The 16,003-nt window shown below is 33.9% G+C and overlaps 1 protein-coding gene across 9 annotated transcripts in view; it reads left to right on the forward strand.

Moving 5' to 3' along the window:
* Cd2ap (CD2 associated protein) overlaps positions 1-16,003 on the forward strand; it is a 110,129-nt gene that overhangs the window by 52,757 nt on the left and 41,369 nt on the right. For 7 of the 9 annotated variants that reach the window (XM_058583048.1, XM_058583050.1, XM_058583051.1 and 4 more), the window contains exons 3-6: positions 721-874; positions 1,403-1,468; positions 7,967-8,067; positions 8,921-9,041. In XM_058583048.1, coding sequence (XP_058439031.1) covers positions 721-874; positions 1,403-1,468; positions 7,967-8,067; positions 8,921-9,041 — 442 coding nt within the window. The remainder of the gene's footprint in view (positions 1-720; positions 875-1,402; positions 1,469-7,966; positions 8,068-8,920; positions 9,042-16,003) is intronic. The other 2 variants (XM_046456053.2, XM_046456055.2) reach the window with 1 other exon arrangement.

Consider the following 16,003-nt stretch of genomic DNA (forward strand, 5'->3'; position numbering starts at 1 on the left):
CATAACTTCTTTTTTTTTTCTTTTTTTTCATGTCTTCCAGTAAATTTTCATATTGCTTTCCATGACGGTTCACATATCTATGTTGTACCTGTGACTTTAAACAGGAGCCATTAAAGTAAACCCCACAGGACAAAAATCTTCGTACCATCTGAAGGCCCATGATATAAGAATGTTAAGAATTTTATAATTGATTGGAAAAAAATAAAATGAATATTATATGAAATGTAAAGAGTATATGAAAATTAATTTATGTGCATACATTTAGTTTTACTGGAATATTTCTGTGTTCATTTATTTCAGTATATTACAGCATTTGTAGTAATACATACAAAATTAATTATTCCCAGAGATTATATGACCTGCAAATCACAGGTGTTTTATAGAAAAAGATTGCTCATCCCTGACTTAGAATTTTTGTTTGTCTTATTGTTGGTATATTTCAAGATTTCTTTCTGTTTTAGGATGAGGGTGGTGGTGGGTAGAGTTTTTTAGCTTCCCTTTCCTTTACTGGTATCTCTAATTTTGATAAGACAATTCATAATGAGTCTATTTTATAGGTTTTTTTTAATAGGTTGAATCGTACCTGAGCAGAGCAAAAGGTTGAAAACTATTGATATCTTCATTTATGTAGTGGTCGTTATAGATATGTTTTGCTACTTTGCATTTGTGATTAAATAAGATGTGTCTTAATTTCCTTTTTATGGATATCCCCTTTTGTAGGAAATTAAACGAGACACAGATTCCAAGGATGACAATTTGCCCATCAAACGGGAAAGGCATGGAAATGTAGCAAGTCTTGTGCAACGAATAAGTACCTATGGACTTCCAGCCGGAGGAATTCAGCCACATCCACAAACCAAAAACATCAAGAAGAGTATGTAAATAATTCCTTTCTTGATTAATTACATCAAAAGTGGAGGATATTTCATAACCGTTGATAAATTCAGAAAAATTGGCTTAACTTTCTGCAGCCAACTAGAGTAACTTCTAACTTATTATCATGGATTTTTGTCCCCCCCCCCCTTTTTTTTCTTGGTATTGAAGATGGAACCCACGTGTACTTTACCACTGAGCTACATCCCTAGTCTTTTTTTAATTGTTTATTTTGAGACAGGGTCTTCCTAAGTTGCTGAGATGCTATGTTGCTAAGAGTCTCATTACCAAGTCTGACTTTGAACTTGTGATCCTCCTGCTTCACCCTCTGAGTCTCTGCGATTACATGTGTGCTGCAACCATAGCTGGCAAAGTTTTTCTTTTGGATGCTGATAATGACAATAAAGATTTTCTAAGATTCTAAGTGTCTAAATTAAGTAAAATAGGTAGTATCTTCTTGAGCGGCTTTATTTATTTATTTATTTTTTTAAAGAGAGAGAGAGAAAGAATTTTAATGTTTATTTTTTAGTCTTCGGCGGACACAACGTCTTTATATGTGGTGCTGAGGATCGAACCCCGGCCGCACACATGCCAGGTGAGCGCGCTACCGCTTGAGCCACATCCTCAGCCCCTCTTGAGCGGCTTTAAACTTTTATGGTCTAAGTATTTTAAAATTTTTATTCCTAAAGAAGCGAATTCTTGGGGCTGGGGTTGTGGCTCAGTGGTAGAGTGCTCGGCTAGCATGCATGAGGCACTGGGTTCGATCCTCAGCCCCACATAAATGTAAAATAAAGATAATGTGCCCACTTAAACCTAAAAAAAAAAAAATTTAAAAAAACAAATAAATAAACATGTCAAACATGTCTTTAAAAAAAAAGAAGAGAATTCTTAAGGATTCAGCCATATGATAAGTGGCTGAATCACTGTTTCCTAATGTTTGATAATTTTCTTTGCTCACTGGAGAAGGAAATCCATTAAAAAGCTTTGACTGATTAAGTGAGTTTAAATGCTGGAATAAAACCTGAAGGTATATCTTTGAGGGCCAAATTGAACCAAAAAGTGAGTCAGAAGTCCTTTTGCTCCTGTCTATGAAGTTTTAGCATTCAGTCTTACCTTCATTATGGGATATGCTTTTCATTTTAGCATTTGATGGAAAGATTAAAAACAGTTTTCTTCAGTGAGATGTAGTTTCATAGTTGAAGACTTTTATTTGAGTTATTAATATTTAGATATGTTTTAGAATTATTAATATTTAGGCCTGAAATACATAACCATTATTGATGCCATCTGTTTGAAAATTAAGGATTTTTTGTTTTTATAGAGAAAGAATAAGGAAAGTAAACATCCTTCAGAGTGAAGTTTCACACACTTGGTTTTTATTTATTTATTTTTAGTTATCGATGAACCTTTTTAAAATTTATTTTTATACATGTGGTGCTGAGAATTAAACCCAGTGCCTCACATGTACTAGGCAAGCGCTCTTAACACTGAGCTACAACCCCAAACCCACACACATTTGGTTTTGTTTTTCAAAAATGACAAAACTTTTTAAAAAAGTGTTATAAGAATTTTAAAAAGTGTATTCTGAAACTTTTTGATTACTATGTACTATTCAGTACATAGTATGAATGCCTAAATATCTGTGGGTATATTACCATGAGAAGTAGTGTTGTTCTAGGCAGTTAAATCTGCCAAATAAGGTGGGTATGGATCATGATTCAGAACTTAAAGTCTGTTGGGGCAAACTTCAAGTTACTATAACATAGGGATGATCGTAATAATTATCTCATAGAATTTTAATATTAACATGTTAAGTAATTATTATAAGTGCTTGGTAAATGTTTGTAATTATTGTTTTATGCTTTAAAGAACTATTAGAATTTTAGATTAGAATTTAACATGTAACATGCAGTGATCCATTGTATGCTACATGCTGTAGTAGAAATAGAAATGGTTTAGAAGTGGGGATGTCAGAAGTGAATATTTCAGTTTTGCCTCATTTTAGCCCTATGGTGTTTGACAGATTATTTAACTTCTGAGTTTTGTTTTCTCATTGGTTAAGTAATGAGAAGTTTTTATGTGTTGTTGTATGGGAGATGTTTGTGAAAGACTTTAAATAGTGCTGATACTTACTATAAGGACATGAAATGTTTCTACCTTTGCTGTACCTCCTTTAACCTCATTTTAGTTAATATTAATAGCTTTACTTATAATTCTTTTACCATTAATTTCTTTGTAGCTCTGAAAAGCTGTATGGATGTTTTTATGATAAGAAAATGGTTATTTTAAAAATTTGACTTAAGTTAATTCATCTTTATTGACAATTTGCTTTTGTATTTGTTTTTTTCCTCTTTTGTGTTTAGCACAGGTTCTGATCCATTTTAAAATTAATAATTGAGCAATATATATGGGTAGACACTGTGCAATTTATAATGTGAAAAAATCTCAAAAATTCCTTTAATTATTTTGCCAATTAAATTAATGGTTGAATTCAGTATGCTGGCAACTCAAGAGTGAACCCATAATGCAAATATGAAATTATGTGAAAAAAACTTGAAACCGCTCACATTTAATAGTAATAATAGGAGCTATGTAGGTGTTTACTATTCATTGTGACATGTTTCCTTTGAAAAATGAAAAATTCCTTTGCAAATTATTCTACAAGCTAATCTAAAACTCATACCTAGTATGGAAGGAAAAAAATATAGGTCTTGTTTAAAATATGACTAGGTTCCAAGTTAATTGACACTCCTGGGGTTGGGACTCACTCAAAATACTCTAATTACCTTAAGTCCAGTTTTAAGAGATAATGAGGCATAAGAAAAAGAAGCAAACCATATATCTTAAAAAGGTCTAAAATTATCAGAAAAAATAGATTTTCTTCTTTTAAGAGAAGCCTTAGGAAAATCAATTTTTCTTTACAATAATATAGATAATCTCCCCTTGTCTAAGAAATGCTAAATAAATTGAATCCTTTAATCCTGGATGCTAAGCTCATACCTGATATGCTACCTAGTTGGGAGTCCGAGGCAGGAGAATCACAATTTCCAGGCCAGCTTGGGTAATTTAGCAAGACCATATCTCAAAATAAGGAAAGGCTGAGCATGAATATAGCTTAATGGTAGACCACTGCTAGGTTCAATCCCTACTATCTCAAAACAACAAAAATCCATTAATGAATACATTTTTGTCTGCTCGCTGCTAGAACTTGCAAAACTATTTAGAGATGGGAAGCTCCCTGAAGTATGCATAAAACAATTTTCTTCAAATTATTGCTTAAAAAATTACCTGACTGAATGAAAGGTGACCTTTAAAAAATTCTGCTATGAAGTCTAGGTCAGTTACAAAATTGTTGTCATTGTTTACTTTCTTTAGTTTTTGTTTCTTATAACACATAGAATAATAAATCAGATGTAAATTATTAATTTTTTTAGGAAGAAGGGAAAACTTATGGAGTTTTAACTATTTAGAGACTCAATTCATTCTACTTGATTGTCATGTCTGTTTTACATATGGTTGATTGTATGTAATATGTTTCTTTTGAGGTGGGGGTTTGGTTAGACTTTTTTTTTTCCTTTTTGATAAATAATTTCATAGATCTATAGAATGTAAGAGAATGAAATAACTCTAATGGTTATCCATTTCATCTCTCTTGTTCTCGTACCCTCTCTCTCTTTCTGTCTTTAAATGGCTTAGGAAACATTCTAAAGAATGTAGGTGAATTAAGAATATTATGTCAACCTAATCTTCTGATTTTCAAACCAATGATATTCTGTTGTAGGGTCACAGCCCCACCCCTCTCACTCTCTATGTTTGTAGTACTGTGAATTGAATCCAGTGCCTTGTGCTTGCTGGACAAGCGCTCTATCATTTGATATACATCCCAGCCACTCCTACCCCTCCCACCTCGCTTCTTTTTTTGAGACTGGGTCTCACTAATTTGCCCAGGCTAGTTTCCAACTTGTGATTTCTCTGCTTTAGACTCTTCCATATTTTCTCCAGGTCAGACCTGTTCATTCCTTTAGTTTTTGGAATTTTTTTTTTTTTTTTTTTAAGAGAGAGAGAGAGAATTTTTTAATATTTATTTTTCAATTTTTGGTGGATGTAACATCTTTATTTTATTTTTATGTGGTGCTGAGGATCGAACCCAGCGCCCCGCACATGCCAGGCGAGCACGTTACCGCTTGAGCCACATCCCCAGCCCAGGAATATTTGTTGTATGCACTAAATATTTTATGATCTGCAAGTACATCACCAATTGTTGAGGTCTTTAAGTGTATATTTAAATTGTTAAGATAAATATTGTCAGAATTGTGGGTGGTAGATTGCTGATGGAATGTAGTCACTTGGAATATTATTATTATTTTAAAAAATATTTATTTATTTATTTTTAGTTGTAGTTGGACACAATACCTTTATTTCACTTACTTATTTTTATGTGGTGCTGAGGATCGAACCCACTACCCTGCACGTGCGAGGCGAGCGCTCTACTGCTGAGCCACAACCCCAGCCCCTAACACTTGGAATATTATTAATTGGCACTGATACCATATGGTTAGGTGCTTGTTGATTAATTCATTCAAAAAGATTTATTGGATACTACTCTGGGTTGAATGATAGTCCCCTCCAAAATTCAGGTTGAAACTTAATTTCTATTGTGGTTTTAAGAGGTGGGCCTTTTGGAAAATGATTAATTCATAAGGGGTCTGTCTTCATGAATTAATTAATGCTTTATAAAAGGTCCAGAGGGAAGTAGTTTTGGTCCTTTTATTGCCTTTCCATTTTTTGCAAAGTTGAGGATTGTGTAACAAGAGGGCCCTCATCAGACATGAAACTTTCTGGCACTTTGATTTTGGACTTCTCAGCCTCTAGAATTGTGAGAAAAAATTTCTACCCTTTATTTCATTGTTCTCAGGTATTTTGTGATAGTTACATTGTTAGGAGATGTCCATTACTAACAATGCCCATTACTCTTGTTTAGCCTCTAGAGTAGAGGAGGATACTCAAAAGAAATAAGTCAGTGTGATAGCCTGAAAAGAAAAAAGGTGAATTTTTAATCACAGGTAGATTGCAGAATCCAATAGGATAAAGTACATGAAACTACAGAAGTGCAAAGAAGAGTACATAATTCATAAAGATGGGTGGAGGTTAGTGTTTCATAGCTGAGAACTGAAGATGAAGACAGAGTGAGGTTTATGGATGAAAGTAATTGGTTCTTGGCAAGAGAAGTATTTAAATATTAGAAGGAATATGATATGCCATTTTCCAGAAATTAAGGATGAGCATGTTGGTCAGCTTTCTTGTTTCTGTGACCAAAAGACCAAACAAGAACAACTTAGAGGAGTAAAGATTTCTTTTGGCTCCTGGGTTCAGAGCTCTGGGCCTGAGATGAGGCATAGCATCAAGGCATGATAGAGGAAAGCTGCTCAGTTTATGGCATCCTTCAAAGAGAAAAAGAAAGGAACATGGAACAAAATAAAGTGCCAAGGACATGCTTTTAGTGATCTAATTCCTCCAATCATGCACCATTGATATTATTACCCATTAAATGGATTAATCCACTAAATGAATCTATTAAATGGATTAGCCCAGTAATGAGATTAGAGCATCATGATCTAATCATTTCCTTTAAAGCCTCAACTCTGGACATTGCTGCATTACCTTCATTACATGAGCTTTTAGGGAGGACATTTCAGATCTATGTTGAAATAGTCAGGATAACTGGATCACTGAGTGGAAGACTAAGTGACTCAGTTAAAGTACTTATTTGAATTTATTCTTCTAGGGTTGCCATAACAAAATACCACAAACTAGCTGACTTAAATAGTAGAAATTTTGTAACATTTTTGAAGATTTGGAAGTCTAAGATCAGGGTATCCCTGGGGTTGGTTTTTGGTGATTGTCTCTCCACCTGGTGTGTAAAGGTCACCTTCTTACTGTTTTTTCACATGAGCCCCTTTCTGCTGAGGGGTGGGAAGGAGGACAGTGGTGGGCTGATGTCTGTTCTTCTTTTAAAAGAATACAAGTCCTTTCTGATACCAGTCCTTCCCAACTAGGGCTCCATCTGTATGGCTTATCTTAACCTTAATTACCTCTCAAAAGACCCTGTCACCAAATGCACGTTGGGAGCTAGGACATCAATATATAAATTTTAAGGGAGACACAATTCAGTCCATAACATACAGCTCTGGAGTAGGTAATAACTGTTGCTGATCTGAGGAACATATTTTGGATAGCAAGAATAATCACTTAATCAGTTACACCTGGTTGTCAACCCATACCTGCTTAATGATTCACCTTTAAAAAAAATTTATTCTTAAGTTTTAAGTGGATACAAAATCTTTATTTTACATTTATGTGGTGCTGAGGATCGAACCCAGTGCCTCCTGTATGCTAGGCAACCACTATACCACTTAGCCAAACCCCAGCCCCATGATTCACCTTTAAAGATGAGAATGAGTCTTGAGTTTTCAATTCTTGGAGCTTGAAAGATGTCGAGCATATAAGTCTGGAACATTATAAATGATCGTGTTTTGAATAAGTGAAACTTGTAGAATTATTTTTATCTTCACTTATGTGTTTAATTTTTATTTGTCAGAAAATAAGAGATATAGATAAGCTAAAACATTCTAGGTTTGTACATTTTGCCTCTTTTTACTGAAGACACTCTTCAGAGTAGCATATTTGAAATATTCTTAGGCTTTAATCAGGAAGTAGTTTGAAAATCACTGGCCTGGAGGACTTATGATAAAATTTTTGGGTCAAAATGTCATTGTTTGTTTTTGTTGTCTTAAAATTAGATAATGGATGTTTTGCTTTTGTGTAATTAGTGGGATCAGATAATATAAATTAACACCATTGATGGAAACTTTGTACCTTATATATAGTTGAATCTATTTGGGAATGAATACATTATGTCGTGGGGGCAGAGTTAAAAATGTCAACTAGGGCTGTTTTTGGTTAGCTTCTTAGAATGCTCATATGTTCTGTCTAATTCATCCTTATAGGTCCTCTGATGATAAACATGTAAACAAAGATACTGTTTTTAGAACTGATCTTTCTTAAACTAATTTTTTATTGTTACTTCCTGTAGAGACCAAGAAAAGGCAGTGTAAAGTTCTTTTTGAGTACATTCCACAAAATGAGGATGAACTGGAGCTGAAAGTGGGAGATATTATTGATATTAATGAAGAGGTAAGTATAACATATGTTAGCACCCTTAGCAGAACCTATACATTTAAAATAGTTATGAACCTGGCATGGTGGTACATGCCTATAATCCTAGCAACTTGGGGGGTTGAGGCAGGAGAATCACAGGTTCAAAGCCAGCCTCAGTAACTTAATGAGACCCTGTCTCCAAACAACAACAACAACAACAACAATAATGTATATGAAATATTTTATTAAATGGTTTTGTGGAAATTGAGTAACCTTGTTAACTAGTGAGTATAAATATTTTTCTAAAAAATTTGATTTATAAAGATTTCAGTTTGGAGGGGGTGTTTAGTAGAGTGATTATGAATATTTAAAAGTAAGTGATTATCATACTTTATGGTTAAGAATCATTGTTCAAGTATAGGGTTAGTAATTTTTTTTGTTAGTAATCAAACTTTTTCTAAGTTAAAATTTTTCTAAATATCTTAAATAATGTATGTCATAATTATACACCAAGGCCCAGTAATTTTTAAAAGAATGACATTCTAAAAGAGACCTATGTACTTATTGCTATTGATACATAATACTTGATTATCTGATATTTTCATGAAAAATAATTTACTTCATAGGTTGTGATTGATTACATATTTGCATTGTAAATATTTTAAAGGACAATATTAGTTCCATATATCCATTTAGATTTAATATATTTTCACAAATCACAACCTATGAAGTAAATTATTTTTTTAATATATTTTCCTCATTTTATCTTAAAGGCCGTATTTTGTTTAATTAACTTTGTTCTTGTGTTTCATAGCTTAGGTTTTCATAGGCTAAAAAGGTTTTTACTTAAAAGAAATTTTTATCATTTTTAAGTTGTGGACTCTTTCAGGTAGAAGAAGGTTGGTGGAGTGGAACCCTGAACAACAAGTTGGGACTGTTTCCCTCAAACTTTGTGAAAGAATTTGAAGTGACAGATGATGGTGAAACTCATGAAACTCAAGAGGATTCAGGTAGATCTTTTTTAAAAAAATTGAATGAATTATTTATTTTGTAATTTTTCATCTGTATTCTGACTTATTTTTGAACTCTGAGTTAGCTGTAGGTAAACTGCTTTTAATGAGGATAAAGGTGAACTAAATAGCCTACGTCAAATAATTTTAATATTTAATTTCATCTCTGATCTCTACTTCATGCCTTTGTTATACTAATAAAAAAATGCTATTTATGTTATCTGTTCTTTCTACTTAAGATTTATTTATGTAAACTTTTGAACTGCTGAGTTTGGAAATGGCCTGTGTAATACTTGAGGTAATTTGGAAATTACAAAAATTTTACTTTCATTGTTTTCCATATTCACATGCTAGGCAAGTGCTCTAGCTCTGTACTATACCCCCAGTTCTTTTTATTTTATTTTGAGACAGGTTGCCAAGCCTGACCTCAAACTTGTAAACCTCTTCCCTCAGCCACCAGAATAGTTGGTATTACAGATGTGTACCACTGAGCCAGTATTTCAGCATGGTTTTATTGATTTTTTTTTCCCTGATTGTTAACAGAACCACACAGTTTATTTTTCATGTTTCTTTAAGTAGACTAATTTCTTAGCTTTTTTTCTGTTTTTCTTGACAGATTTTAGAGTTAAGGCAATTTATTTTGTAGAATGACTCCTACTTGGGATTTTCTTCTAATGCATCATTAGATTTAGATAGTATTTTATTGGCAGAACTACAGAGTAATGTCTTTTGACATTATATTGGAAGACAGTGATGTCTGACTTTTATAATTGGTGGTGTTAAATTTTATTAAAATTTAATTGTGAGTTTAGTTAAAACAGTGCTGCCAGTATAAATAAGTTTACTGTTTTTCTCCATATATTTAAGTGTTTTTGTAGGAACTTTGAATCTATACAACAGTTTCCTATCAGACTTTTATCCAAAGTTACAGCATTATAAATAAATTTTGCCTGAATCAGTTATTGTTCTCATGGTTGCAAACGGGTCATTTTATGACTCTGTCATCCCTTTGATTTTATTCTTTAGAGTTACTTTTGTCTTCAGCTTACTTGTTTATTTATCACTATGGACTATTTAGTGAGTTCCATTTATTCACTCACCATCAATCTATAACAAGTATTTATTTTTTATGTAGGGGATTGTACCACTGACCATTATATCCCCAGGCCCCCTTTAAAGTTTTTTATTTTGAGACAGGGTCTCACTAAGTTGCTTAGTTCCTAAGGCTGGCCTTGAATTTGTTACTCTCCTGTCTTAGTCTCCAAAGTTGCTGGAATTATAGATAGGTATATGCCACTGTGCCTAGCCAGCAATATTTATTTTGACATCCCTCATATATGGCCATTGTGACCTTTTAACTTTCTTGGAGGTATAATTTACATACAATATGTTTGTCCCTTTAAAATATACAGGTTGATAAGTTTGACAGATGTGAGATGTGTGCATGCATAGAAAGCACCACCCCACAATAATAAATATACAGAACATTCTGTCACCTCCAAAATATCCCCCTGCTTCTTTGCAGTCTGTCTTTTTCTGTCCTTGTCCCTAGGCAATGATGGATCTGCTCTTTTTTGTTGTTGTTGTTATTTTAGTCATTTTAGTTTGCATTGCTATGTCCTTTTGACATTTCTCAATTATTTTTTGAAGATGTCCTTACTTTGCAATACGGGATCTTCCATACTAAGTTTGAACTTTACTTCCCCAATCCTTGAATCAATGACTTATCAAGGCAACCTTGGTTTCTTTTAGAGAGGAAGATCCAGGACAAGATCTAGGAGGTGGTGTGCTCATTTTTACTTGGAGTGATGTTACTTTGAGGCCATCTTAGTGGACTAAGCTGGGGAATTCCTACACACAGACTTCTACCTCTCTATCTCTCTGTTAGATAAACAATTTAATAGCATATATTATGTTCTGATTTCTCTATAGATGTGTGAAATGAGTAATTGAGTTTGCTTTACTTTTAAAGGAATTTAGTTTTTCTTATGAGTTTTAGTTATCAATACTTTGCAAGTCACAATTATATTGCCTATGTCTGTTTACTTTTTGGCATAAAAGCTGTCATATATTAGGCTTGAAAGGATAAATGTTTAAAAGGCAATATTTTAATTTTTTTGTTATTTGATGTGTACAGAAAAACCAACATGAATTCATGTTATTGATTAGATATTATGTTCCTTAAAAGATCATACATGAGACAACACAAGGACATTTCAGAGGTGAAATGATAAGATTATGAGAGTCTTATTCCAGTCAGTGAATTAATTCCTGATGGGGATTAACTGATAACTGAAGGCAGGTAGGGTGTGGCTAGAGAATATGGGCACAGGAGTGTGCCTTTGGGGTACATATTTTATATCTGGTAAGTAGAGTCACTCTCTGTTTCCTAGTGTGATATCTTGAGCTCCTTCCCTCCACTACAGTCTTCTACCATGATGTTCAGCCTTACCTCAAGTCCCAAGTAATGGAGCTGGTTTTCTATGGACTGAGACCTCTGAAACTGTAAGCTCCCACATAAACTTCTCCTCTAAAATTTTTCTTGTCAAGTCTTTTAGTCACAGCAGTGGAAAAGTTGACTAAAACGATTCATTTTCTAAAAGATTTAGAAGAGACCTCTTAGCATTTTAGAAAATGACAAAGAAAAAATGTTCATAAAATACTGTTGATTTGTTCTAGGAAATAGACAGCAAATAATAGATAGTATAATAATATGAGTTAGGAATAATGGGCATGGTGGCACATGCCTGTAATCCCAGTGGCCTGTGAGGCTGAGGCAGGATGACTGCGAGTTCAAAGCCAGCCTCAGTAACTTAGTGAGGCTCTAAGCAACTCAGTGACACTGTGCCTCTAAATAAAATACAAAAAAGAGCTGGAGATGTGCTCCAGGGGTTAACCCCTTGGTTCAATTCCCGGTACCCCCGCCCCCCCAAAAAAGAGGAATAATGAATGAGATCTTGAGAAAAAATTGCCATTTAATTATAAATAATACCTGCTTTTCAGGAAAGGAGTTAATTGTAGTAATAATGAATAAGTAATAAAGTTAACATGTAAATTAGTTTGAATAGTTTTAAATACTGTGTTTTTTAGAATAGCACATATAACCTAAGAAAGAAGTGGAGGACATTTTAATCACGTGAATATTTCTTAAGCCTTTTGTAATCTAAGTTCTATGCTGGTTTTGTGAAGGGACAAATCTCTCTGTGATCCAGAGGTTTAAGGTCTACATTTCTGGTGGATAAGACTAATAGGAACTAAATAAACTTAGATAATAGGATAAAATGATTTAATTTACCCTAAATAGTCACAGGGACTTTGTGGGGCAGATCTAAAAATTGTCGCTTTATTTTGATTAATTTGCAGATTTTTTTTTTCATCTGAGAAATATCCCAGGAAACATTAGAAATCTAATCAATAGCGCTCACTCCAGCTATTTAAGCTTAGAGGTTATTTTCTAAAATCCTGTTTTTTCCCTCTTCTAATTGTTCTTTTCTTTATTTCTCTTATTATCCTCTGTGCAATCAGTCCCCCAAACCATTTCTAATCGTGATAAACAATAAAAATTTGTCATCTTAACAGTTTTTAAGTGTCAGTTCTAGCAATGTTAGGTATATTCACATTGTTTGCAACAGATTTAGAAATTTTCATTTTACAAAACTGCAAATTTATACATCAAGGAAAGGTAACTCATCATTTTCCCTTGTCCTGGACTCTATTAATCATCTGTTTCTATGAAATTGATTACTTCAGATTTGTCATACAAGGAAATAATACAGTTTTTGTCTTTTTATTTCATTTAGTCTAATATTTTCCAGATAATCCATGTCGTAGTATTTGACAAGATTTCCTGTTTTTAAAAGGTTGAACAATATTCTGTTGTATATCTGTGTTACATTTAAATATATTCACTTATCTTTCAATGGTATTTGAGTTGCTTCCTCCTCTTGGCAGTTATGAATAATGCTGACATGAACATGGGTGTGCAGAAGCCCTTTGAGACCCTGCTTTCAAGTGGAATATACCTAAAAGTGGGATTATTGGATTATTTGGTAGTTTGTGGAACACCATGTTGTTATTCATACAAGTTGTATCATGTATGTAGACCCACTAATAGTACATAAGGTTCTCTTTGCCTGCCAATACTTTTTTTTCCTTCTGTATTACCCATTCTAGTATATTGGTGTAAAATGATACTTAATTGTGATTTTTTTTGCATTTCTGTAATGATTAGTGGTATCAAGTATGTTTTTACATGCCTGCTGGCCATTCGTGTATTATTATCTTTGAAAACAGTACTTAAATGCTGCAGTCTAGCTGGGCACAAATAACTGAGCCGCCACAAAGCCTTGTAGGTTCAAACAGCAACTCTTTATTCCAGAACTCTCACCGGCACTCTACACACACTTCCCTGGAACACACACTCCCTCCACCTGGCTCCGCACGCCAATTCCCCTGGAACCCTGTGAGAACTCAAAAAGTAGCAGGAACTCCAAAGTAGCAGGCGCCTGAGGCAGCAGGATCCGCCCTATTCCCAGCAGGATCCGCCCTATTCAGTCTTTTTATTCACTGGGATTACAGTCATGTACCACTGAGACCAGTTTATTTCAGTGTTTGTAATGAAATGTGGTTTTATTTTGTCAAATATACTTAGTCTTTCTATAATACCTTGTCAATGTTCAAATTCTACCAACTTGCTAAATAGGACTTTACTTTAATTATTCCTTTTATTCTATAAAGCCATTCACTATATCTACTTGTTTTCATTCTTTTATAAAAGTCCTCTCCTCATAATAGTCATATTTCAAAATCTCCATTTAGATGTCTAATAAGCATTTTTTTTTTTTTTTTTTTTGAGTCAGGGTCTCATTATGTTGTTCAGGCTGGCTTTGAACTTGAGATCCTTCTGTCTCTGCCTCCTGAGAAGCTGGGATGATATGTGTATGCCACTGTGCTCATCTCTTAATAGTCAACTTATACTTTAAGTTGTTATCCATTACCTTGTTACTGAAAGTTATTAAACAGGAGATGAAGTCAGAGAGGTGATGGAAGGGACTTTGGGATGCCAAATCATGGAATGATTTGTAGCCATTTTAAAAGACTTTAGCTTTTATTATTAAGTGAAATATGTAACTACTGGAGGGGGATTATTACTTGCTTGGCAGGAATTGAAAGCGTATTTCCCCACCCTTAGAAGTCACAGATTGAGTTCTTCAAATAAGTAGGAAATTTTAAGCAAATTTGGAGTAGAGTGAAGAAAATGCATTGCATTTTCAGTGTCCTGGAAGACTTTCAATTCAGAGGGATAATAAAATATATAGTTGAATGTGGTATATGTTGATAGTGGAGAAATTACTGGGCTTAAGAAGTCATTATAGAAAATGTTAATTCACAGAGAAGTATTAGAATGGAATGAAACATTCATTGTTTCTAAGATAGATTGGAGAAGAGTGATACTTGGATGGTAGGACCAGTTGAGAATGTTTTGGTAATTTAGGTAGAAATAGTATTTGCTTAAGGTAGAAGAATGCTGTGGGAATGGAGAGACATGTGCAGGAGCTTTCATGTGGTATAAAAATAGGATCTAGTGATAATGAGATATGGAGAGGATGACCCATAAGAGAAGTCAAAGGCCACCAGCTTTTGGCTCAATAAGTTGGATATATGGAGGTGTAATTTGCCGAGATAGTGGTTAGTTTTGGGAGAAAATGATGAATTCACTTTTGTAGATGTTGAGTTTGAATCCTGTAGGAATATGAAGACATCCAAGTAAAGATATATGGGTCTGAATCCTTAAAGAAACTTTGTCCAAAATTGGAACCTGACAGTATTTTAGTTGTTATAAGAAATCCTAGAATTAGATGAGATTACCTAGGGTTAACTTACAGAGTGAAAAAAGAGCCTGGAATAGAATCCTATATAGTATTATATAAGGTATGGACCGAGGGAGAGTAACTGATAGGGGACCAGGAAGTCATGGAGATAGAGAGCTCCAAGAAGCCACCAATAAATGTGTGATAGCTAAGGAATTAGAGTTTTTTAGGGAGACTGTGCATAGTGCCATTTGAGAGATCAATAAAGATAAGAAAAGAAATCCTAGATATAGGAACAAGTAAATTATTAAGGGACCCATGTGGGAGAGGTATAGTGAGGTGAATGTGGATTAAGGTAAATTGAAGAAGAACGGATGGTTAGTTGTTAAGCAGTAGAGAGAGTAAGTATAAGAGTGCACCAGTTGAGGTTAATGTATATTCAAGAATGTTTTTACTCTGTTTTTTTAAGGAAAAGTTTTGATCACTTTTAAGTGTCAATGGCAAGAAAAATAGAAGAGGAACAGCTGAAGGTAGAAACTCAGAAGAATGTAACTTACTGTTAGAACAGAATTTACCTAGAAGGTGGAAGGAAGGAGTTTTGCATTAAGGGAACTACATCAAAATTAGTAGGCTTAGTGGCAGGAGGAATGATAACATCTGATTTTTGAGGTTTTCTATATAAAGTGTTAGATGTTAAGAATGAGGTGCAAAGTGGACAATTTTGAGGAAACTGAAAAGGTCCAAGCAGGAACCTAAATTCTTTGTGTCACTTATCCCTCTAGGTATTACTGGGCAACTAGAAGGATACATGGCATAAAACATTTTAAAAGAGCTCCTGATAGATTGTTTTTAGGAGTTTTTAGTCCCTTATGGGTAGAAAGAGTTCCTTTTCTTAGAGGAGGAGTAGCTTAAGTTTTGACTATTTACACACTAGAGAACGAGAAAGTGATAGTGCTAGTATAACATAAGATCCCGGAGAATGCTTGCATATACTGGCTTTGCCAACCTGGTGGATAGAAATGTTGTGGTCTTCAGTCTTAGTCTGTAGGAGGTAAGGTTGTATATGATTTATTTGGCATCTATAAAACCCACATTAGCATTCATACTGAACTTGTGGTAAGCAGCTTTGTAAGGTTTGCTTATAGTATGTTA

This window comes from Marmota monax, unplaced genomic scaffold (assembly GCF_021218885.2).
Source record: "Marmota monax isolate L192 unplaced genomic scaffold, Marmota_monax_Labrador192_F-V1.1 WCK01_AAM20220418_F8-fsc00281, whole genome shotgun sequence".
Classification (NCBI taxonomy): Eukaryota; Metazoa; Chordata; class Mammalia; order Rodentia; family Sciuridae; genus Marmota; species Marmota monax.